This window comes from Rhincodon typus, chromosome 2 (genome assembly GCF_021869965.1).
Source record: "Rhincodon typus isolate 14 chromosome 2, sRhiTyp1.1, whole genome shotgun sequence".
In the NCBI taxonomy this organism is placed as follows: Eukaryota; Metazoa; Chordata; class Chondrichthyes; order Orectolobiformes; family Rhincodontidae; genus Rhincodon; species Rhincodon typus.
Window position 1 is genome coordinate 113,737,386 of NC_063333.1, and position 25,187 is coordinate 113,762,572.

The 25,187-nt window shown below is 41.1% G+C and overlaps 1 protein-coding gene across 1 annotated transcript in view; it reads left to right on the plus strand.

Annotated features, from left to right (window-relative positions):
• The window catches only part of LOC125485559 (ran-binding protein 9-like), a 62,667-nt gene that overhangs the window by 7,682 nt on the left and 29,798 nt on the right, over positions 1 to 25,187 (plus strand). The window contains exons 3-4 of the mRNA XM_048608784.1: positions 9,931 to 10,042; positions 23,141 to 23,193. Coding sequence (XP_048464741.1) covers positions 9,931 to 10,042; positions 23,141 to 23,193 — 165 coding nt within the window. The remainder of the gene's footprint in view (positions 1 to 9,930; positions 10,043 to 23,140; positions 23,194 to 25,187) is intronic.

Genomic DNA, 25,187 nt, shown 5'->3' on the forward strand with positions numbered 1-25,187 from the left:
ACCTGCCCCTACATCTCCCCCCTCACCTTCATTCAAGGCACAAAACAAACCTTCCACATTAGACAGGGGTTCACCTGCATGTCGTCAACTTGGTCTACTGCATCCGCTGCTCCCGCTGTGGCCTCCTCTAGGTCGGTGAGACCAAGCGGAGACTTGGAGTCCGTTTTGTAGAGCATCTGCGCTCTATGTGACAAATGACAACACCTTCCGGTCACGAACCATTTCAACTCCCCCTCCCACTACTTGGTAACAAGTCCACCCTGGGCTGCCTCCAGTGTTACAACAATGCCACCTGCAAACTGGAGGAGCAGCATCTCATTCCGCCTTGGGAGCCTTCAGTCCAATTGTCTAAACGTGGATGTCACCAGTTTTAAAATCTCCCCATCCCTGGCCTCATCCCATGCCAAACCCTTCCTCTCATCCCTGCCTCCTTGACCTGACACAACCTGTCCATCTTCTTTCCCACTTATCCAACCCTCCCACCTTACTGACAAATCCCCGCCACTCCCTACCTGCACTCACCTATCACCATCCCACCTACCTTCCCCAGCTCCACCCCTCCTCTGTCTATTTATTTCTGAGGTCCCTTCCCCCTCCCCCATTTCTGAAGAAGGGTCCCGACCCGAAACGTCAACTTTCCTGCTCCGCTGACACTGCCTGGCCTGCTGTGTTCCTCCGCTCCACACTATTATCTCTGACTCCAGCATCTGCAGTTCTCGCTATCTTTTAACACTCTTATGCTTTGATAAGAGTGAAAATGGGCCCCTCTATCTTTGTTTTCATGGGATGTGGCTGTTGCTGTCAAGGCTGGCTTTTGTTGCCCACCCTTGATCAATCTTGAACTAAGCAGCTTGCTCAGTCATTTCAGGGGACAGTTGAGAGACAGCCACGTTATTGTTGGAATTGCATGGAGGACAGTCTTGGTAAGGATTTCCCATTTTCTTGTGTAAAAGTAATTGGTCAACCAGATGGGTTTTTACAACAATCTATGACAGTTGTCGTTACTGAGATTGCCTTACAATTCCAGTTTATTAATTGAATGTAAATTCCACAAACCATCATGAAAGGATTTGAATGCCTGGCCCCATGACATTAGCCTGGTTCTCTGGATTACTTTTTCAGTGGACTTATCACCAGGCCATCACTTCCACAATGCCATTTGGAAATGAGGCCTGCAGAACTGGATTTTTAAGGTACTTTAAGTTCTAGGCCCCATGATTGTGAATGATGCTTTCTATGCAGAACTTAGTGATTAATACCTTCCTATTACAATGGTTTAATGTTGTTATTGAAGGCTTAGTTGATATGTTCCACAAGAGTAAAAGCTGGTCATTTGGTGCACTTGTAAGAACTTTAACATCGTTCTGTCCTTGATCCCATGCACACCCATTAGTAATTTAATAAAATTATCCTGGGTGATTTCTGTTTCTGAACTGAGAAGGAAACAACTACCACTCCTTTTTGTAGACTTACTGAAACTGAATTTTGCAATCATGTATTGCTGGAGGAATGTAGGATTTTGGATCCTTAGTGTTTTGTATCTCAAAAAGTCCAGAAGTTGCTGGATTTTTGAAGAAAAATCAGTGTTAACATTTTGGGTCCGGTGACCCTTCTCCAGAATGCTGCCAGACCCGCTGAGCTTTTCCAGCAACTTTTGTTTTTGTTCCTGATTTATAGCATCCAATCTTTCAGTTTTTTTTTTGTGAGATATTCTAAGATTCTCTAGTGTTGACTGAATTTAACAGAAAACAAGACCATTTGGCCTATTGCCCATCTTTGCCTGCCTTTTCCACACAACCTTGCAATATTGGTTTTTAAACTTCAGACAATTACCAAATTCCCTTTGAAACAACAGTTGTACCATGCCCCCATCATACACCGAAACCGTGAATTCCAGATCGTAACCTCACCCTGCTTGTCTTTGTCCAACCCCTCATGATTTTGAACAAATGTTCTCTCATCCTTCTCAAGAAGAACAATTCCAGCTTCACCAATCAATGCAACTGAAGTCTGTCATCTCTGGAATCATTTCAGTGCATCTTCCCTACACACTATCCACTGCCTTGATATCTTTTCTAAAGTGTGGTGCCCAGAATTTGACACATTAAACTCTCTCAATAAAACCAGGTTCCTTTTTATGCATTATTTATTGCTTTCTTAGCCATTTTGAATGATTTGTTCACGCATTCCTGCATGGTCCTTTGCATCTCCATCCCCTTTTTTAGAGTAGCATCCTTCACTTGATTTTGCCTTTCCTTGCTCCAATCAAAATGTATCAGTTCAGACTTCATTAAACTTAACCTGCTACATGCCTGCACATTTCAGCCTATTCATTCCTCTCCCGATCTTTTCTTTACTTCCTTACAGTTTGTGAACCCCGAAAAGCCCCACTGCACTTTGCTGCACACTTTTTAAAAAAAAAAAAAATCACCATTTCGCTTTTCACTCTGTTTCCTGACATTTAGCCAACTTCAAATCCATTATCAATGTCCCTTTACTTGAGATTTCAACTTTGCTAACAAGACTGTTATGCAGCACTTTAGCAAACACCTTTTGGAAGTCCATGTACAGCATATCAATTGCGTTACCCTCATCAACCTTTTCTGTTATCTCATCAAAAAACTCAAATTAGCTGAATTTAATTGCCATTAACAATTATGCTGGATTTCCTTAAATACTCGGCATTTGCCCAAGTGTCTGCTAATTGTGCCCCAGTCATCTTTTGAATAGCTTTCCCACCACAGACTAAACTGACCTGTATTTGCAGGTGTTGTCCTTGCATCCCATTTTGAACAAGGCTGTTGTATTTGCAATGTTTTAAACATTATTTTCACCATAAATGAAATGTCTTTTTGAACTGTATGAATTTATTAACATTAATTACATTGAGAATTGTTTATTTTCCCTCTCTTTACCACGACTTCAATTACTGCTGCTGAATGAATTCATTAGTTTGAAAGACCCCCAAATAACTGGAGTATAAATTTCACAGGTAGTAAGTTGAACTAGAAGAGTAGTCAGGGAAATTTGCAGAACATTGTTCCGTGAAAGAACATTTTATTATTTAGTGTGCTTTTACAGAATTTACTGGATTAAGAAGATTGTTCAGGGAGGTTCACTCAGCTTCAGAGTTGTATTGGACTCTCTAAACATGTAGAATGGGCAAATAATTTTCAGCAAAGATAAATGTGAGCCAGCACGTTTTGGTAAGAAGAATGAAGAGATTGTCCCATTTAGACCTTCATATTCCAAATAAAAGATAGAGGAACAAAGGAATCTTGAAATACAAATGCATCATCACTACAAGTTGGACCACAGGTTAGCAATGCTATTTTAAAAAAAGAAATCAAACAACGCACTGGACTTTATTTCTCAAGGGATATGATTGAAAAGTAGGGAAGTTATGCTAAGTCTCTATCTCGTCTTGGTTAAACCACACTAAGGGTACCACATGCTGTTGTAGCTATGATTTTTATCTTTTTAAAAAAAAGTAAAGTCGCCTTATTCCTACCAGACCATAGACTGTGCTCTCATTAGAGAGGGACTAGGTTAATTGAGGGCCACACTCAGGTGAGGGGAAGAGGCTAAGAATGAGGGTCCTTCGCGAAAACTTCAGCCAGTGTGTGAATTGAACTGGATGTAGAAGTCTTGGAGAGTTGCAGAGAAGCCTTGCAAGGATGATAGCAAAAATGTGTGGGTATACATGTAAGGAAAGTATTATGACTGTGTCGTTTTTGTTTTGGTGGTGGTGGTGGTGGAGGTGGAGGAGGGGGGGAGGCGGTGAGGGGAATGTGGTTTGTGGAAGCAGACTGAGTGAGACCAAATAAATAGAGGCTTTTAAAAACAGTCTCTCTGATTGCACTGTAAGTGAGAAGGAACATAAAGGCTGCCAATGTTAAAAAAAGAGAAATCCAAATAAGGAATTTAGGAGAAAATGTTTCCCGTTGGAGTTATGAGAATGTGAAATTTGCTACCATGGGGAGTGCCTGAAGAGAGTTGCATCAGCGCATTTAAGAGGAAGCCAGACAGGCATTTGATGGAGAAGATATTTATGAAAAGTAAAGTTGCCATTGCCCGAATGTAGGGCTGCTGTCTCATTAGAGAGAGATGACTGCTCACCAGTACTCAGTTCGAGTTCCACCAGGACCGTTTGGTGTCAGACCGCATTCCAGGTGATATGAGCATGTCTTCCCTTCACATCAAGGCATTGTTTGATTTTGTGTAGACTCGGAAAATTGCAAAACTGATGTCATTCGGAATCTGAGGAGTTCATGGGAGCTCTTCACTAATTGGAGAGCACAAAGGATGATGGTGGTTGTTTGAGGCTAGTCATTTAACTCCAGTGCATTGCTGCAGGGGTTCCTCGGGTTAATGCTCTAAACTCAGTTGTCTTTGGCTACTTCATCAATGACCGTTCCTCTAATACCCACATCTTTGGAAATAATCTGTGGCAGTATTCAGAGATGAGTAGGAAATTCTCCATGACCTGGTCAATATTCCTCTGTCAACTATCACCAAAAATGGATTGGTTATAAATCTCCTTTCTGGTTTGTGGTAACTTGCTGTGTGCACTTTGGGTGTTGTGATTGCCTGGTTAATAATTGCCCTTCAAAAATACTTGGGTATATGAATAGGTAGGGTTTAGAGGGATATGGGCCAAATGGCTGGCTAGATTAATTTAGGATATCTTGTCGGCATGGACGAGTTGGCCCAAGGGTCTTTTTTCATGCTGTACAGCTCCATGACTCAACTGCAGACCATTAATGTGCACTGAAAGGTGCTATATTAATCCAAAATGACCTTGCCTCTACACACTTGCAACTTTTCAGTCCAAGACGTGAATCATTATTTCCCCATTTCTTGAAAATCATCGTGTTGTTCGTAGCAGATACTCCTCCCACCTCAAGCCCCACCCTGACCTTCTACCTACCAGCCTCATCCTGCCTCCTTGACCTGTCCGTCCTCCCTGGATTGACCTATCTCCATCCTAACTCCCCACCTACACTCATCTTTACTGGCTCCATCCCCGCCCATTTGACCTGTCTGTCTCCTCTCCACCTATCTGCTCCTTTTATCCATTTTCCATCCGCCTTTCCCCCTCTCTATTTATTTCAGAATCCCCTTCCCTTCCCCCATTTCTGAAGAAGGGTCCAGACCCAAAATGTCAGCTTTCCTACTCCTCTGATGCTGCTTGGCCTGCTGTGTTCATCCAGCTCTACACCTTGTTATCTCAGATTCTCCAGCATCTGCACTTCCTACTATCTCTGAACGTAGGAGTAGACTATTTTACCCTTCAGGCCTGTTCCATCATTCAGTAAGGTAATGACTAATCTGATTATGGTCCCAAGTTCACTTTTTCCTGTTTGTGAATGTGGTGCCAATCAAGCGGGCAGTGTTGTCTTGAATGGTGTTAAATTTCTGGTGTGTTGCTTGAGCTGCACTTGTCCAAGCAAGTATGAAGTATTCCATCACATTCTTGACCTATACTTCATAGATGGTTGGTTTGTGTTGGGGGGGGTGGTGGGGGATGTAGTTAGTCAGGAGATGAGTTAATGGTTGAAGGATTCTGAGCCTCTGACCTGCTGTTCTAGCCACTGTACTGGTATTGCTTGTCCAGTTCAGTTTCTGGTTATTAGTAACCTTCAAGATGATGATAGTTGGAATTCAATGATAAAAATGCCACTGAATGTCGAGGGACAGTAGTTATATTCTTGTTTGGAGATAGCTATTGACCGGCAGTGGTGTGCCACAAATATTACACTCCATTTGTCAGCCCTTGTCTGGATCCTGCTACATTTGAACATGGACTTCTTTGGTCTCTGGGGAGTTGCAAATGGTCTTGAGCATTCCGTAATCATTAGTGAACATCACCATTGCTGATTTCTATGCCATAAGGCAGGTGAATTGTGCAGCAACTGCAGATAATTTGGCTGAGCATGATACATGTCAGGAACTCCTGACATGACTGACCTCCAAAAATCACAACCATCTTCCTTTATGCTAGGCATGACTCCAATCAGTGGAGAGTTTTCCCTAATTCCTGTTGACTCTAGTTTTGCTAGAGCTCCTTAATGTCACACTTGGTCAAATGTGGCCTTGATTTCAAGGACAGTCACTCTCTCAACTTTCCTGTGCTGTTTAGCTCTTAGCTGTGTTTGAACTAAGGCTGTAATCTGGTCAGGAGTTGAGTGGCCCTGGTGGAACTCAAACTAGGCATCACGGAGCAGGTTATTGCTGAGCAAGTGCTATTTCATAGTACGGTTGATGACCCCTTCCACCGATTCACTAATGATCAGAGGAGACTGGTAAGGCAGTAATTGCCAGGGTTAGATTTTATCCTGCTTTTTGTGAACAGAACATAACTGGGCAATTTACCACACTGTCAGAAAGATGCCAGTGTTGTAGGTGTATTGAAATGGAAGATGGAATAACCTAGGCTCAAGGGGAATTTCTGTCCTCAATGTACTGTTGAAGGTGTTTCAAATTGGTTTAAAACATAGCAAATGCACCGTCAATTTGTGCATAGCCAGATCCAAAAACAAAATGCAATTCAGTGAATGGTTACATGATCTGACTTATGTTATGGGCATGGTTATAGAAGAGATATGGACCTGGGGCAGCTAAAAACTTTCAATGATATCAGTAGAAGAAGTGGATCTCTTGCATAGATTTACAACAAGGCAGCATTCCTTCAGTATTTCCTGAACTTTGAACCTAAATTACATGCTCACAATCATAGTGGAACCTGAATCCATGTATGGCCTTCTAATTTCAAGATGTAAGCTTCCTGAATGGACCAAGATAGTATAGAATTGCTCATTGTGTAGAAAATTGCCTGATATTGGGAAGCATTCAGTGAGAATTCCAGCTTTGAACGCTCTCTGGTCTTTGGCTGTTTGTTTCTGTTTCACCAAATACATTTTCAGCTAGTTAACATAGTATTGATGTTATTTTTACAGATGCCTAAGCTATTGCTTGCACATCTTTTTAAAAGATTAACTGCCAACAACATTTACTATTGGTACTGAATAAAAATGGTCAGTGTGCATAGGTATTTATCCAGGTGAAAATATTTTCAGTTTTGAGTTTAGACCTTATTTATAAAGGTGCAAGATCTTTTCTGTTGCTTAGTGGGGTTGTTCGTTAGTATAATATATCTGAGAGGACCTGTGCAGCTGGATAATGTCTGGTTTATATTGTGGCTTGAGTACAAACCGAAGAACTTGTTTGTAAATTCTCAACACATTGATTTTCAAATTAACAAATGCAAGATGCTAAGAAATAGTTCTGCACCCTTAAGTGGGATGACCTTTTTAAATCTTTGTTTTTCAATTTCATTCTACATTTCATTCAATCTTGATACTTTTGGAGTTGATTGATTTTAGTTGTCTTTGGTCTGCATGACCACTTGTAGTTGGGTTTAAAATAGTCCAGCTGGGGAAGTAACAGTATTGATTTTGAAGTATTTGTTTTATTCATATCAGTAATGGGTATTTATCTTTCTCAACACTTGTTAAATAGTTAAGTAGTCATAATATATCTGAAGTTTACCATTTGTCTTTTTTTCTACAAGATATTGCTCAGAACTTTTTAAAAAAGCAAAAGATGCTGGAAATCTGCTGCAAAGAACATGCTGGAAAATCTCAACTGCTCTGGTAGCATCTGGAGATAGAAACAGATCATGTTTTCAGTCTGGTATGACTCTAAGAACTGAAAGGTGTTGGAAAATAGATTTGTTTTTATACTTTTGACAGGCAAAGGAGGAGCAAGATGGCAGATAGTATAGAGGCCCAGTGCAAAAGACAAAACAGCTGTTAAAAGTGGAGAAAGGAAAATAAGAGAATTACAAAAGGTGTAATATAAGGTATGAAAGGAAGAGAATTGGCCCTTTCTACTAAACAAAATGCAAACAGAGTTGTGGAGAGAGAGAATGGAAGAAAAACAGAACAGATATAATGTGGTCAGTTCCTAAAACTATTGAATTCAATATTGAGGCCTTAAGGTTGTAGCTAAGTGGAAAATGAGGTATTGTTGCATGAGCTTGTGTTGTCCTTCGTTGGAACATTGCATTAGCCCAGGACAGAAATATTAGTGAGAGAGCAGGTAGTTCATTAGTTTATTAGATAGAAAACAACTGGGAGATTCAAGATCATTCCTATGGACAAAATGGTGGTGTACTGCAAAACCAGTCAGCACTTGCTCTGGCCAATCTAAAGGAGACTGCATTGTGAACAGTGAATGCAGTAGACTAAATTGAAAGAAGGACAAGTGAAATGCTGCTTCACCAGGAAGGTGTGTTTTTAGGGACTTGGACAGTGTGGAAGGAGGAGATGAATGGGCAAATGTTATAAAAGAACATAAAAACCAGGAGCAGGAGTAGGCCAACTGGCCCCTTGAGCCTGCTCCGCCATTCGTTAACATCATGGTTGATCTTTTCATGGCCTGAGTTCCACTTACCCACCCTCTCACCGTAACCCTCCATTCCTTTACTGTTCAAAAAATTATCAATCTTAACTTTGAAAACATTCAGTGAGGAGCCTCAGCTCCTTCACTGGGTAGGAAATTCCGCACATTCTCAACCCTTTTGGGTGAAGAAGTTCTTCCACAATTAAGTCCTAAATCTGCTCCCTCTAATTTTGAGACTATGCCCTCTTGTTCTGGTTTCACCCAGCAGTGGAAGCAACCTCCCTGCTTCTATCTTATCTATTCCCTTTCATTGTTTTATATGTTTCTACAAGATCCTTCTCTCCTCCCCACCCCTTCTCCGCCCCCCCCCCCTCCATTCTAAATTTCAATGAATATAGTTCCAGTCTGCTCAGTTTTTCTCCATAGGTCCCTCTCAATTCCAGGATCAACCGAGTGAATCTCCTCTGTGCCCCCTCCAGCGCTACTAAATCCTTTCTCAAGTACGGAGACCAAAACTGCACCCAGTACTCCAGGTGTGGCCTCGCCAGCACCCAATACAATTGCAACACAACCTCCCTGCTTTCAAACTCAATTCCTCTAGCAATAAAGGACAAAATTCCATATGCCTTCTTAATTATCTGTTGCACCTGCAAACCAACCTTCTGCGATTCGTGCACAAAGACACCCAGATCCCTCTATACAACAGCATGCTGCAATTTTTTTACTGTTCAAATAATAGTTATTTTTATGTTATTTCTACGAAAATGGATAACTTCACATTTATCAACATTGTACTCCATTTGCCAGACCTTTGCCCACTCAAACTATACATATCCCTTTGCAAACTTTCAGAGAATGCTAATGGCAGTGGGGAGGCAAAGATAAGATGTGTTTGGTGTCCTTCGTACTGGGCCATCTGCCTTGTTGCTGCTCCTTTGCCTCTGTCAGAAGTATAAAACAGAACCTATTTTCCAACTCCTTTCAGTTCTGAAGAAGAGTCTCACTAGTCGTAACTCTGTTCTTCTCTTCACAGATGCTGCCAGATCTGCTGAGTTTCTCTAGCATTTGCTGTGTTAGTTTCTAGATAATACTTAACAGATTTTTAGAAACTGTAATTTCAAATTATAATTCAAAAGATAATAAATGAAGACAGGCAGTAAACTTCAGTTGTTAACTTAGAATCTGCCTTTGCTTAGCCTTTTTGCCACAGGGCATTCATTAATTTTCTCCCTATGGAAATTCCTACGCTACCCTGCTTCTAACTGCTGATTTCAAACTTGAAAATTGGATTTAAATTGTTTTTCTAGGTGGCTTTTTGGATCTTGATTCGAGTTTATTTTTCCATATTTAATGCTTCACTTCCTCTGGCCTAATTAAAGGACAAGTACCTGTAACACAATCCCCTTGAACGTTCCATATAGATTTCCATTGTTTTAATTTGTGCTGAATGATGAGATTTCTCTATATCTCCCATTTTAAGCAAATGTTATAGGCTCAATTTTCACCTAAATTTTGTACCTTCAGGTCATGGTAAAACACCAAAAGATGCGGCTTCAGTTCGAGCAATGTATCCTATACCTGCTGCTTGTGGGATTTACTACTTTGAGGTGAAGATAGTCAGTAAAGGACGAGATGGGTAAGTGTGAATGAACTGTAGTGCTTTGTTTCTGTCATTGCTGAAATTCTGTTTATAACATTTAATCAAGCCATTTTAACAATGCAGTGTTCTAGAAGGCTAAATGCTAAGATTAATTTGTGGGGACAGTTGAGTACTTTTAAAGATGTCATTTTGATAGATGAAAACAACCTGTTTACCTTTGGCTGGCAAGCCAGCAACAGCTGCCAATTCTCAGAAGAACCTATATTGGTGTCCTTACGCATCCATTGTATTACTTCTACAGTACAATCACTTGTTATGGAAGCAGATGTTCCAAGCATTGTATGCATAGCAAGAACCTACAAACAATAAATGAAACAATGATCAGTTAATCTGTTTTGGTAATATTAAGAGGGAAATGTTAAGATGCACAAGGAGAGAACCCCAGCTACTTTCTGAAAAGCGTTCTGTGATTCTTAAATACAAGGTCCAGCGAATAGATGTTACCATCTCTCTCGACCAACAAATATGACCATTGCATTATTGAAGTATTGTTTGTTCCTGGAAGACATCCTTTCTGCCTTATGAGTCACTTTAGAACTATGTTTTCGTATTCTTCATTGTTTAGTCTCTAGTCTCCAATCCTGGTGGTGATACTACTGCTGCCAATCTACTCAACTACTCCCTCATCTCTACTTTGTCCCTATTCAAACCTTTGCACGCCTCTATTTCAGCTGCTTCCATTATGATTCCCACCTTCTCCATGCATCACCACCATTCAGGTCAGTGGGTGTAGATATGAGCACGTCTGATCCAAACTTGTTTTGATGGTCTACATCAAAGACTCCGACCTCACTCGCCTCTGCTAAAACCACTTGCTGTTCGTGATCATCTTGATGAGTGAAGATTTCACCTTCTCTTCACTACGTAGTGTCTCCTTTACCCGTTGCACAGCTTTATGAAGTCTTCAAACACCCAGATATTTATATGGAATTGAGTAAGGCGTAAGTGAGATAAGCAGCGGAAAAGTCCGACAAAGTTGTGTGCAGCAGGCTTCAAACGTCTTGTGGGTCTGCCTTCAGGACAGCAGCTGGCTTCACAAATAGTCTCCCTGTGAGTGATAGGAAACACAATGACCGGATGCTGCCGTTCAGGATCATTAGGGTTGGCCTAGTGACCTTGCTTGGGTGTGAGATGGATGGCTGCAGATGAGGAGAGAGGACATCAATTAATGCTGGGTAGGAAATAGCTGGAGTTCAGTGCTGGAAAAATTTCGGACTCTTGTGTGGCTTGGTGAGTGTGCACTTCTCCTCCTGACCCACAACTTTACTGAAAGAGTCACTTATCCTGGAGCTGAAGGTTCCTTGTTTCACTCGCTAGTTTCTTGACTGTTGCGAAACTGTTGCAGTGGAAGTACATTTTGAATTGGGCTCCCAGGTGAACTATGGAATCCCGATTTACATGTTGATTAAGCATCCCGCCTATCCCTGAACATCTTGATGTCTGCCACCAAGGCAGGTCAGAGTCAGGCATGTATTTTATTTTTTAAACACCTCCTGGTCATAGATGGAGTGAATATCAAAATCCTAGTTCTTACTCTACAAGATCCTGCTTTGTCTCTTTACCTCTCTCCTTTTTAAAACCGGTAAGATATAGGAGCAGAATTAGGCTATTTGGTCCATCAAGTCTGCTCTGCTGTTGGATCATGGCTGATGTGTTTCTCAACTCCATTCTCCTACCTTCTACCCATAGCCCTTGATCCCCTTACAAAACAAAAACCTATCCATTTCTGTCTTGAATGCACTCAATGACTTGGCCTCCACAGCGCCTTTTGCACTAATGAGTTCCACATATTAACCAGCCTCTGGTTGAAGAAATTTCTCCTCATCTCAGTTCTAAAGAGTCATCCCTTCACTCTGAGGCTGTGCCCTCAGGCCTAGTCTCTCAAACTAGTGGAAACATCATCCCCACGTCCACTCTAATCAGGTCCCCCCTTGTCGTTATAAACTCTGTCAAGTACAGACCGAGTCCTCAACTCATGTGACAAGTCTTGCCAACTTCCTTTGGACTCCCTCCATTGCTAGCACATCCTTAATTATGGAGCTCAAAACTGCTCAATATTATAAATGTGGTCTCACCAGGGCTTTATACAATCTCAGCAGTACAACTCTGGTCTTGTATTTTAGCCATTTTGAAATGAATGCTAACATGCATTTGCCTTCCTAAACACTAGCTGAACCTGCATGTTAAACTTAAGAGAATCTTGAATAGGGCCCCCCACAAACCCCTTTGTACTTCAGATTTCTGAAGTCTCACCCTGTTCAGAAAATAGTCTATGCCTCTATTCTTCCAACCAAAGTGCATAACCTCCCACTTCCATACATTGGATTCCATTTGCCATTTCTTTGTCCACTCTCCTAGCCTGTCCGAGTCCTTTTGCAGCCACTGTGCTTTCTTGACACTACCTGTCCGTCTATCTCTCTTTGTTGTCATCCACAAACTTAGCAACAATGCCCTCAGTTCCTTCATCCAGATCTTTAATGTATAATGTGAATAATTATGATGCCAACACAGACTGCTGTGGAACTTCACTCGTCGCCAGCTGCAATCCTAAAAAAGACCCCTTCTGTCCAGTCAGCCAATCCTCTATCTATGCCAGTACCTTGGCCTCAACACCATGGGCTCTTATCTTGTTTAGCAGCCCCCTGTGTGGTATCTTCTCAAAGGCTCAATGGAAATCGAAATAGATCACATCCACTTGCTCTGCTTTGTCTAACTTGCTCATTACCTCCTCAAAGAATTCTAACAGATCTTTCAGACCATCCCTTGATGAAACCGTGCTGATGCAGCCCTATTTTACCATGCACTTCCAAGTACTCTGCAGTCTCATCCTTAAAGCGGACTCTAACATCTTACCAATGATCAAGGTCCGGTTAATCGGCTGACAGTTTCCTGTCTTTTACCTCCCTCCTTAAACACGTGTTACATCAGCCATTTTCATAATACCTGTGGTGCAGAAGCAGATCATTCAGCCCGTTGAGTTCACACTGCCTTTCCGAATAACATTCTCCCAGACCCACCACTGCTCCTCCACCCTATATGTAACCCTGCATTTTCCGTGGCCAATCCCCTAACCTACACATCTTTGGACTGTGGGAGGCAATGGAAGCACCTGGAGGAAACCCATGCAGGCACTGGGAGAATGTGCAATCTCCGCACAGGCAGTTGTAATTGGGCCCGAGGAAGCAGCAATGCTAACCACTGAGCCACTGTGCTGCACCTACCTCTGGGACCTTCCGTGGCCCCAGTGATTCATGAAAGCTCACCACCAATGCATCTACAGTCTCCTTAGCTCCTTCAGAACTCTGGTGTGTAGTCCATCTGGGCCAGATGATTTATCCACCTTTAGACTTTTTCAGTTGTCCAGCAGCTGTGCCATTTCTTTGTCCCCCATTACTACTTCTCCAGCCTAATTTTCCAGAGGTCCAAAGTCCACTCTTGCTTCTATCTTTTCTTTTAGATATCTTTAAAAGAAACTCTTCCATTGATCTTCTGTGTTACTAGCTAGCTTATGCTCATGTGTCATCTTCTCACCTCTTACTGCTTTTTCATTTGTCCTCTAGCTTGTTTTTTAAAGGCTTCCCATGAATCTTCACCTCATTGTATGCTTTTTCTTTTGCTTTTACGCCGTCCCTGACATCCTTCGTCAGCGTGGTTGTCTCATCCTCCCCTTTGTGTGCTTCTTCCTACCCTTGCTATCCTTGTGGGATATGGATATCACTGGCAAGGCCAGCAATTGTTGTCCATCCTTAATTAACCTTTAATGTGATGGTGAGTGACCACCTTGGTTGCAATCTATCTGGTGTAGGTATACCCGTGGTATTGTTAGGAAAGAAGTTTAAGAAGTTTAACTCTGTGATAAAGGAATAGTGCCTTTGTTCCAAGTCAGGATGGTATATGGCTTGGTAGTAGGCCTATAGGGGATGTTGGTCCATTTGTTGTTTTCTGCTGCCCTAGTTCTATAGACAGTGGAGACCTTGGGTTAGGAAGATGCTGTCTAAAAAGCATTGATGAATCATGCAGTACATCTTCTGGGTCCAATGCATTACTGTTGCTGTACTTTGATGAAGGGAAATAATGCTTAAGGAGATGGATGGGTATTGATCAAGTGGGCTGCTTTGATTTGAGTGGTTTTGAATTTCTTGAGTGTTTCTCAAGCTATGCTTGTGCAGGCCAAATGATGAGAATTCCATCATGCTCCTGACTTGTGCCTTGCCGATGGTTGGAAGGCTTTTGGAAGTTAGGAAGTGAGTTATCACAGAATTCCCAGCCCCAACCTTAAGGTTGGTGCTGCGTTTCATTCTTAAACTACTGTGGTCCTGCGATGTAGGAAACCCTCCATAGGCCACTGAATAGCCTACTCCTGCTCCCGTGTTCGACATTGATTTTGATCTCCACCATTAAGATTTAAATGTTCCTCTGCAGGCTCTAAATGCAAAATATATAATTCAGTTGTTATTTTGACCAACTTGAAGAATAATTTTTGTATCAAGTAAAACTGTAAATATTGTATTAATTTCTGATAAAGATGAACTACTGATTGAACATCTTTTGTCAATGAAAGTTAATAGCTGATATTTATAGTGAAGTCCAGGGTTTGGAGAATTTAAATACCAGGCTAGAATGCCAATTGTATATAAGAGGAAGGTTTCTTAGCATTTGAAACCCTCCCTGTACTCCAAAGATTGATTTTTCTTTGTTAATTATTATGTTCGGTATATTTCGGTGGTGTTGGCTTCCCCATTTTAAAAAAAAGCAAAGAGAAAGGGGCAATCTTTAGTCTATCAAAACAAGTTTGGAAAATGTAAGACGGTAAGATCATAAAAACGCAAATAAGACTGGGAATGGGTTATTCGGCTCTTTAAGCCCACTCTGCCAGTCAATCAGATCATGGCTGATCTTTTACTTCAACACCATCTTCCTGAATTATTCCAATATGTCTTTATGTTTTTAATATCTAAATGTCTAGATATCTATCAATCTTGACTTAAATGCAGTGACTGAGTTTCCACAGCCCTCTGGGACAGGAAATTCCAAAGAGTCGTCACCAATTGAGTGAGGAGTTTGCTCCTCATTCTAGTCCTAAATGGTCTGCCCTTATTCTGAGATTCTGTCCCTTGTTCTAGATCCGTGTCTGCCTTTCCACGTGCTTTCCCACCCCACCCCCTCCACCAACCACTTCCAGCACCACCACTACAAAATCAAAAACAACTTTCTTGCATCTACCATGCAGATCTTCTATGCAAGTTTGTTTGAGAGCACTTCTGATTCTTATAGACTTCAGAGAATAAAGACCCAGTCTCTTTAATCTTTCTTTATACCAGCAATTAGTTTGCTGAACCTGCCTTGCACTCCTTCTATGGCAAATGTATCTTTCATTTAATACGAAATCAAAAACTGCACACAGTACTCCAAAATGTGGTTTCTTCAAGAGTCTGTGTATTGCAGTCAGAGTTCCTTATTGGTTTGCTCAAATCATCCTGTATTAAAGATCTACGTACCATTTACCACCTTAATTGTTTATTGTACAGTGTTGTTTTGTGTCTCATGAAGAACATTTACTTCCCAGCCTCTCCCCATTAAAGAAATACTCTGCATTTCTGTTCCTCCCACCACAGTGGAAACCTCCCATTTCTCCACATTGTTTCGTATCAGTCATTTTTTTTTTCTTTTGCCCACTCGTTTAGCCTCTCCAAGTCCCCTTGAAATGTCTTTGCATTCTCCCTTAACTTCAACTCTTGCCTAGTTTTCTGTCATAAGTAATATTTCCAATTTTGCTGAGGTCCTGAAATCCAAATTATTGATAGAGAATAGCTAAGGCCCGAGCATATTCCTTGTGGTACCCAACTAATCTCTACTTGCCACCCTGCAAATGAGAAATATATACTTCCAAATCCCACAACCACCTGTGTGGGACTTAATCAAAAGCTGTCTGAAAATCTAAATATACTACACCCAAATGCATTCCAAGTCATAACTTACTGTGCAAATAAAAGAAGTGACAAATATCTTGTATCTGTTTCTGTTGTGTCCCTATGACCATTCTACGACTAGAAGCATTTTTTCTTTATTTTCTCTATTAAAGTTATTCATGATATTGAACACCACTTTCTTAATCTTCTCTGTTCTTTGGAAAACAATTCTTGACTGTATCTCCACATAATTCAATTCCTTCATTTCTGGTACCATTCTAGAAAATCTCTTCTGCACCCTCTCCCAAGCTTTGACATCTTCCGACGGAATAGTTCACATGAGACCCAATCAGTGCAGTACAAAGTTTTTTTTGTTTTCCTTGCTTTTCTATTCCATGGATTTTAATAAAGCCAAGGATCCTTGAGGTTCTTTATTTAAATTAGCCTTCTCAACTTGTCCTGCCACCTTTTTTGTTTTGAATTTGTAGGGAATGCTTGTTTTTTGTCTTTGTTGTTGCACCAAATTTAAAATAGGTAAATTTCATTAAATTGTACTATCAGTACTTCATTTTTCCTATCTGAATGTGTAAATGCCAAGTTTAGTTCTTGATGTGAAAATTTCAAAATGATGCCCTGTACGTCCAAGTCCAGTCATTTATCAATGATATCAAATAAACAGTGGTCCAAATAACAATGCCTGTGTAAACACCAGTGCACTCTCCTGTGTTATGAACAGTTGTTCACCACTATTTGCTTTCTGTTTCTCAGCCAATTCCTCATCAGCATCAATACTGCCTCATTTATTCAATTAAGCTTTGATTTTGCTGGCAAGTCTATTAGATACTCTAGCATTTTATCCCTCGCTTTTATTGAAATCTCGTATGTACATTAGCTATACTACTTTTTCTTCAATTTCTCCATTACCAAATAACTCCATGAGGTTGGTTGAATACAAGTTTGTTTTAATTATATGCATACTAAATTTCATTTTTTTTAAAAACTTCCCAGCGTCAAATGCTTATTCATTTTATGTACACACGAATGTACAAGTTAGGAGTGGGAATAGGCTATTTGGCCCTTCAAGCCTGTTCCACCATTTAATGGGATCATGGCTGATCTGATTGTAAATTCAATTACCTCTTTCACCATTTTGACCAAGAATCTGTCCGCTTCTGCCTTTAAATTATTTAAAGACTGCTTCGGCTGTATCTTGTGGAAGAGTTCTATAGATTCATGGCCCTCTGAGGAGGGATAAAATGTCCTCGTTTCTGTTTTTAAATGAGCAATCCCTTCTTTTTGAACAGTGATCCCTAGTTCTAGATTCTCTGACCAGACATCTTTTCCACTTCCACTCTGTCAAGTTCCTTCAGAATCTTCTGTTTCAGTCAAGTTGCTTCTTGCTGTTCTAAACTCTATGGTACAAAAACCTAACCTCTTTGCTTTTTCTTCATCAGGCAATCTACTCATTCCAGGTGTTAGTTTTGTAAACCTTCTCTGAATTGCTGCCAATGCATTACTGTCCATTCTTAAATAAAGACACTAGTATGGTACTTCAGCTGTGGTCTCACCAGTGCCCTGGATAACTGAAGCATACCCTCCTACTTTAGTATTCACTTCTGTTTGTGATAAATGATGACATTCTCTTAGCTTTCCTAATTACTTGTACTTGCATACTTTGATTCATGCATGAAGACATCCAGATCCCTCTGCATTTTGGAGTTCTGCCTATCAAAATGAACAATTTCGTGTTTTCCCACATTGTATTCCATTTTCCAGATTTTTGCACACTTATTTAACCCATCACTATCCCTTTTGTAGCCTCCGTACGTCCTATTCACAACCTAGTTTCCTACCTATATTTGTCAGCAAATTTAACAACCTCACCTTTGATCCTTCATCTAGGTCACTAATATAAGTTGTAAATAGTTGAGCCCAACACTGATCCCCCTTGGCAATCAGCTGGTGATATCTCGCATTTATTTCTACTCCATTCCTGTTAACTAGCCAAACTTCTATCCATGTCATCTTGTTAAACCTACCAACCTTGCCCCAAAAAAAACACACACCATAAGTTTTTATTTTCTGCAATAACTTTGCATGGCAGCCAAATGTCTTGGGAAATCTAAGTATGATACATCCATCAGTTCCCCTTTAACCACAGTATATATTACTTAGACTCAGAGCTGTACAGCATGGAAACAGACCCTTCAGTCCATGCCGACTTGAGATCCTGAATTAATCCAGTCCCATTTGCCAGCACTTGGCCCATATCCCTCTAATCCCTTCCTATTCATATACCCATCCTGATACCTTTTTAAATATTGTAATTGTACCAGCCTCCAACACTTCCTCTGGCAGCTCATTCCATACACACACCATCCTCTGTGTGAAAAAGTTGCCCCTGACGTCCCTTTTAAATCTTTCTCACTTACCATTAAACCTATGCCCTCTAGGTTTGGGCTCCCCCAGTCCAGGAAAAGACCTTGGCTAATCACCTAATCCATTCCCCTCATGATTTTATAAACCTCTGTAAGGTCACCGCTCGGCTTCCTACGCTCCAGAGAAAACAGCTCCAGCCTATTTAGCCTCTGTTTATACCTCAAACTTGCTAATCCTGGCAACGTCCTTGTAAATCTTTTCTGAACCCTTTCAAGTTTCACAACATCCTTCCTGTAGCAGGGAGACCAGAACTGCACGCAGTATTCCAAAAGTGGCCTAACCAATATCCTGTACAGCCACAACATGACTTCCCAACTCCTATACTCAATGCGCTGACCAATAAAGGCATGCAAACCCAGCACCTTCTTCACTATCCAATCTACCTGGGACTCCACTTTCAAGGAACTATGAACCTGCGCTCCCCTGGACCTTCACATTAAGTGTATAAGCCCTGCCCTGATTTGCCTTTCCAAAATGCAGTATCTCACGTTTATCTAAATTAAACTCCATCTGCCACTCCTTGGCGCATTGGCCCATCTGATCAAGATCCTGTTGTACTGAGGTAACCTCCTTCACTGTCCACTACACCTCCAATTTGGTGTCATCTGCAAACTTACTACCCATACCCCCTATGTTCACATCTAAATCATTTGTATAAATGACAAAAAGCAGTGGACATAGCACCAATCCCTGTGGCACACTGCTGGTCACAGGCCTCCAGTCTGAAAAGCCACCCTCCATGACCACCTGTCTCCTACCTTCGAGCCAGTTCTGTATCCAAATAGCTAGGTTTCTCTGTATTCCATATAATCTAACCTTGCTAACCAGTCTACCATGAGGAACCTAGTCAAACGCCTTATTGAAGACTATATAGATTATGTCCACCGCTCTGCCCTCATCAGCCCTCTTCATTACTTCTTCAAAAAACTCAATCAAATTAGTGAGACACTATTTCCCATGCACAAAGCCATGTTGACTATCCCTAATCAGCCCTTGCCTTTCCAAATACATGTAAGTTCTGTCCCTCTGGATTCCCTCCAGCAACTTGCTCACCACTGATGTCAGGCTGACTGGTCTGTAGCTTCCTGGCTTTTCCTTAGCACCTTTTCTTAAATAGTGGCATCACGTTAACCAACCTCTAGTCTTCTGGCATCTCGCCTGAGATACAAATATCTCAGCAAGGGGCCCAGCAATCACTTCCTTATCTTCCCACTGATTCTAGGTTACACCTGATCAGGTCCCATTTTAAGACATCTAGACCACCACTTCTGTAATATGGACATTTTTCAAGATGTCACTGTTTATTTCCCCATGTTCTCTATCTTCCATATCTTTCTGCAGACTAAACACTAATGCAAAGTACTCATTTAGTATCTCCCCCAACACCTGCAGTTCCACACACAGATGGTCTTGCTGACCTTTAAGGGGTCCTATTCTCTCCCTTGTTACCCTTTTGTCCTTAATTTATTTGTAGAATTCCTTTAGATTCTCCTTTAACCCTATTTGCCAAAGCTGTCTTGTGTCCCCTTTTTGCCCTCCTGGTTTCCCTCTTGAGCATACTCCTACTGCCTTTATACTCTTCTAGGGATTCAATTTATCCCTGCTGTCTGTGTGTGACGTGTGCTTGCTTCCTTATTCTTAACCAAAACCCCTCTTTCTATAGCCATCCAGCATTCCCTTCCTGAAGGAACTCCGTTAAGTTGGTTAAGCATGATTTCCTTTTCACAAAACCACGTTGACTTTACCAGATTGCCATGAATTTTTCTAAATACCTTGCTATAACATCATTAATAATAGCTTCTAACACTTTCACTGAGTTAAATGAACAGACTTGTAGGTTCCTGCTTTCTGTCTCCCTTTTTTTTTTTAAAAATCACATTCATTACTTTCCAATCTATTGCAACCTCTCCAAATCTAGGCAGTTTTAGACAATTGGAACATTTCAACTTTCTCACTAGTCATTTCTTTTAAGATTCTTCCATATCCTTAACTTCCACTGTTAATTCTTTGGAATTACAGTTCATAGGGCCAATGCTCCCTTTTTTTGTTTCCTTTTTTAAATGTGTATAACAATTTTACTATCTGTTTCTATATTTCTAACCAACTTTTTCTCATACTCTTCATTTTCACTCTTTATTAATCTTCTAGTAATTCTTTGCTGATCTTTGTCTCCTATCCAATATTCTGACCTGCCATCCATCTTTGCATAATTCTATGCTTTTTCTTCAAGTGTAACACTAACTTTTTAGTTAGCTGTAGATTGTCCCTGTGGAATTTACCTTTCTTCTCTGAATATATCTTTTTTGACCTATCCCATTGTATAATTTGTCAGTTTAGTTTAGCAAACTCTGCTTTTGTGCTCTTTATACTTGCGCTTATTTAAGTTTAAAATGTTAGTCTTGGATCTGGCCTCCCCTCCCTCTAACTTCACTGAGGTCATTAATGCTATCTTGTTGCACAATGTCAAGTCTAATATAACCTCTTCTCAGGTCCAGAATGTGCTCTTCTAAGGAACCTAATTTTGGAATATTGGAGCCAATGCATTAATTCCCTCATTAGTCACTTCATTAAAGACCTTAGGATGAAGTTCATCAGGACCCAGGGACTTGTCGGTCCATAGCTCCAACAATTTACTCAGTGTCATTAGTTGCAATTTTCTTTAATTTCTCTATCCTTTCAAGTTCCTAAATTGCAGCTGTATTTGGGATCTATCTTGTATGTTCTACAGCGAAGACTGATGCAAAATACTACAGTCAATTCACTACAGTCTCCTTATTTTCTATTATTTGTTCCCTAGACCCACTCTGTATAGGACCAGTGTTTGCTTTGTTAATACATCCTTTCTAAATATTTATAGAAGCACTTACTATCTATTTTTATATTTATGGCTATCTTTCTCTATCTGGGCTTACTGTCTTTTCAAGTTTCCCCATGACTAACATAAATCTGACTAACTTGTAGTTGCTGATTTTGTCCTTCTCCGTATTCTAACCAGTGATGTAATATTTGTAGTCCTCTGGCGTTATTTCCACCCTTTTCAGTACCACCTTGTTTTTGTCCTGTCGAATTCCTCTGTTACCACTTTTTTCTGTGATATTGGCAGCATCCTCTTCTTGAAAAAGATGCAAAATATTCATTTTTAGTAGAGCAACCATGTTTTGTGGCTGCATGGGTAGACCTCCTTTTTGGGGCTCAAATGATTTGACCTTTTTTCATTATTATTTTTATGATTTTTGTTTTTAAAAAGACTGCTGAGTTCTCTGTTCACCGTGAGAGCTGCTAACCGATACCCCTACTCCCAGCTCCTCATTCCTATTAGATCTCCTTTGGTACTTTCTGTTTTCAGGGAGATTCCCTAAGTTATTATGCAGTTTATTTATCATGAGAATTGGGTGTCATCCAACAATTATTCCTGTCTGGACCCGCTCTTTAATTTCAACTGAGCATGACCTCGATCTCTTTTCTTCCTGTGTCTTTCATTCCCATGTGGACCATAACTTCTAGTTGTCTCTCTTGTTTATTTCCCTTTAAACTGTTCTGCATCCCTTCCATAGTGTCATGTACCAGGAAGGCAATAGACCATGTGGAACTTGTTTGTAAATTACTTTACAAAAAACCTTCTATTTTCTGATGTTGAGTCTTCTATGACCACTGCATTTTTGTCCTTGATGTGTAGTCCTGTGCATTCCTTCTCCTCCCACACTGCTGTCATGTGCTGTAGGTCTCATGGGAGTGTGATGAAACACCCCTCACTTGCCTAGATGAGTGCAGGTCCAACAACACGAAGCTTGACTTGATCCAGGACAAAGCAGCCTCCTTGATCAGCACCTCATCCAGAAACATTCATTCATTTCCTCCATCACCGACACTTAGTCACAAAAGTATGTACCATTTACAAGATGCAGTGCAGAAATTCCTTAAGACTCCTTAAACAGCACTTTCCAAACCCACAACCCCTACCAATTAGAAGGACAAGTGCAACAGATACATGGAGACACTGCCATCTTTTATGTATCCACTAAGCCACTCACCATCCTGACTTGGAAATATATCGCCATTACTTCAATGTTGTTGGACCAAATTTTTGAATTTCCTACCTTATGACATTATGGGTCAACCCACAGCACATAGATTGCAATGGTTCAAGAAGACAGCTCACCACCACCTTCTCGATGGCAATAAATGCTGGCCCAGCCAGAGAAGTCAGTGTCCCATAAGAGACAGTTGATAAAAAAAAAAAACTGGTATGTGTAGAAAATCATCAAACGATATCATCTCTAGTGGCAGTTGTGCATGTCTTTGCATTCAGTTAGATACTGATAGATACGAGAGCATCTGTTCTAGGTGTGAATAGATTAACTGAAAAGATACATAGTTGAAAGTTCAGTTTTTGAATGCAAACTTTCCAATTGGTGAAGGAAAATCCACAGCGTTATGAATGTGAAAATGGCTAGCTATAAAATATAATGGCTTTCTCGCTTGCTGTCATGGCGCTCAAGCTTCTAGTGGCATGCCTCTTGAGGAATGATTCCACAGCTTGTTGCACTAATACTATTGTATGGTGCCAAGATTGGCTGCCAGTAGCAGTATATTGTAAATTAAATTTATAAGCATTGGGGTCATCTCAGGGTTTTATGTAATTATCCTCTTGTCAAAAATGTTGTGCAGCAAAATAATTATGTAAATCTAATTGACTGGAAAAAAATTAAGAGCTGTGTTGTTACAGGTACATGGGCATTGGCCTTTCTGCTCAAGGTGTCAACATGAACAGATTGCCAGGTAGGTGCTTGTTTTCAAGTTGTCTTCTAAACGATCATGATATATAAACCATTGTAACTCTGGAACCTGAAACATTTGCAGCTTGTCAGCATTTGAAAAAGTGCAGCTGGAAGGATGTTTCTGATATAGTCTGATTTATTGCTTCAGCAGCTTTGACCATCTCATTTTTTTTTTAGTCTTGAGACCAGTCAAGTCTACTAAGTCAGTGCAGACCTCAGGAACATTGACCTTGATTTTGAATTTCTGCACAAGTGGGAGATGATTAAGGTTTTAATTATTAAGGTCAGGTAACCTAATTCCTGTGCCCATCCTGGATAATTGGGGCACATTCTGGTGTAGGTGGGACCTCTACAAACGGGATGGTCTACACCTGAACCAGAGGGGTACCAATATCCTGGGGGGGAAATTTGCTAATGCTGTTCGGGAGGGTTTAAACTAATTCAACAGGGGGATGGGAACCTGAATTGTAGCTCCAGGGTACAGGAGGTTGAGAGTAGTGAGGTCATAAATAAGGTTTCAAGGTCGCAAGAGTGTACCGGCAGGCAGGAACGTGGTTTGAAGTGTGTCTACTTCAATGCCAGGAGCATCCAGAATAAGGTGGTTGAACTTGCAGCATGGGTTGGTACCTGGGACTTCGATGTTGTGGCCATTTCGGAGACATGGATAGAGCAGGGACAGGAATGGTTGTTGCAGGTTCCGGGGTTTAGATGTTTCAGTAAGATCAGGGAAGGTGGTAAAAGAGGGGGAGGTGTGGCATTGTTAGTCAAGGACAGTATTACGGTGGCAGAAAGGACGTTTGATGACAACTCGTCTCCTGAGGTAGTATGGGCTGAGGTTAGAACCGGGAAAGGAGAGGTCACCCTGTTGGGAGTTTTCTATAGGCCTCTGGAACTTTTCAGAGATGTAGAGGAAAAGATTGCAAAGATGATTCTGGATAGGAGCGAAAGTAACAGGGTAGTTGTTATGGGGGACTTTAACTTTCCAAATATTGACTGGAAACGCTATAGTTCGAGTACTTCAGATGGGTCAGTTTTTGTCCAATGTGTGCAGGAGGGTTTCCTGACACAGTATGTAGATTGGCCTCACCTCTTGTTGGCCTCATTGGATTTGGTACTGGGTAATGAACCAGGCCAGGTGTTAGATTTGGAGGTAGGTGAGCACTTTGGTGATAGTGACCACAATTCGGTTACGTTTACTTTAGCGATGGAAAGGGATCGGTATATACCGCAGGGCAAGAGTTACAGCTGTGGGAAAGGCAATTATGAGGTGATGAGGCAAGATTTAGGATGCATAGGATGGAGAAGGAAACTGCAGGGGCTGGGCACAATTGAAATGTGGAGCTTGTTCAAGGAACAGCTACTGCGTGTTCTTGAGAAGTATGTACCTGTCAGGCAGGGAGGAAGTGGTCGAACGAGGGAACCGTGGTTTACTAAAGAAGTTGAATCTCTTGTCAAGAGGAAGAAGGAGGCTTATGTAGAGATGAGGCGTGAAGGCTCAGTTAGGGTGCTTGAGAGTTACAAGTTAGCCAGGAAGGACCTAAAGAGAGAGCTAAGAAGAGCCAAGAGGGGACATGAGAAGTCTTTAGCAGGTAGGATCAAGGAAAACCCTAAAGCTTTCTATAGGTATGTCAGGAATAAAAGAATGACTAGAGTAAGATTGGGGCCGGTCAAGGACAGTAGTGGGAAGTTGTGCGTGGAGTCCGAAGAGATAGGAGAGGTGCTAAATGAATATTTTTCGTCAGTATTCACACAGGAAAAAGACAATGTACTCGAGGAGAATACTGAGATACAGTCTATTAGACTAGACGAGATTGAGGTTCATAAGGAGGAGGTGTTAGCAATTCTGGAAGGTGTGAAAATAGATAAGTCCCCTGGGCCGGATGGGATTTATCCTAGGATTCTCTGGGAAGCTAGAGAGGAGATTGCAGAGCCTTTGGCTTTGATCTTTATGTCGTCATTGTCTTCAGGAATAGTGCCAGAAGACTGGAGACTAGC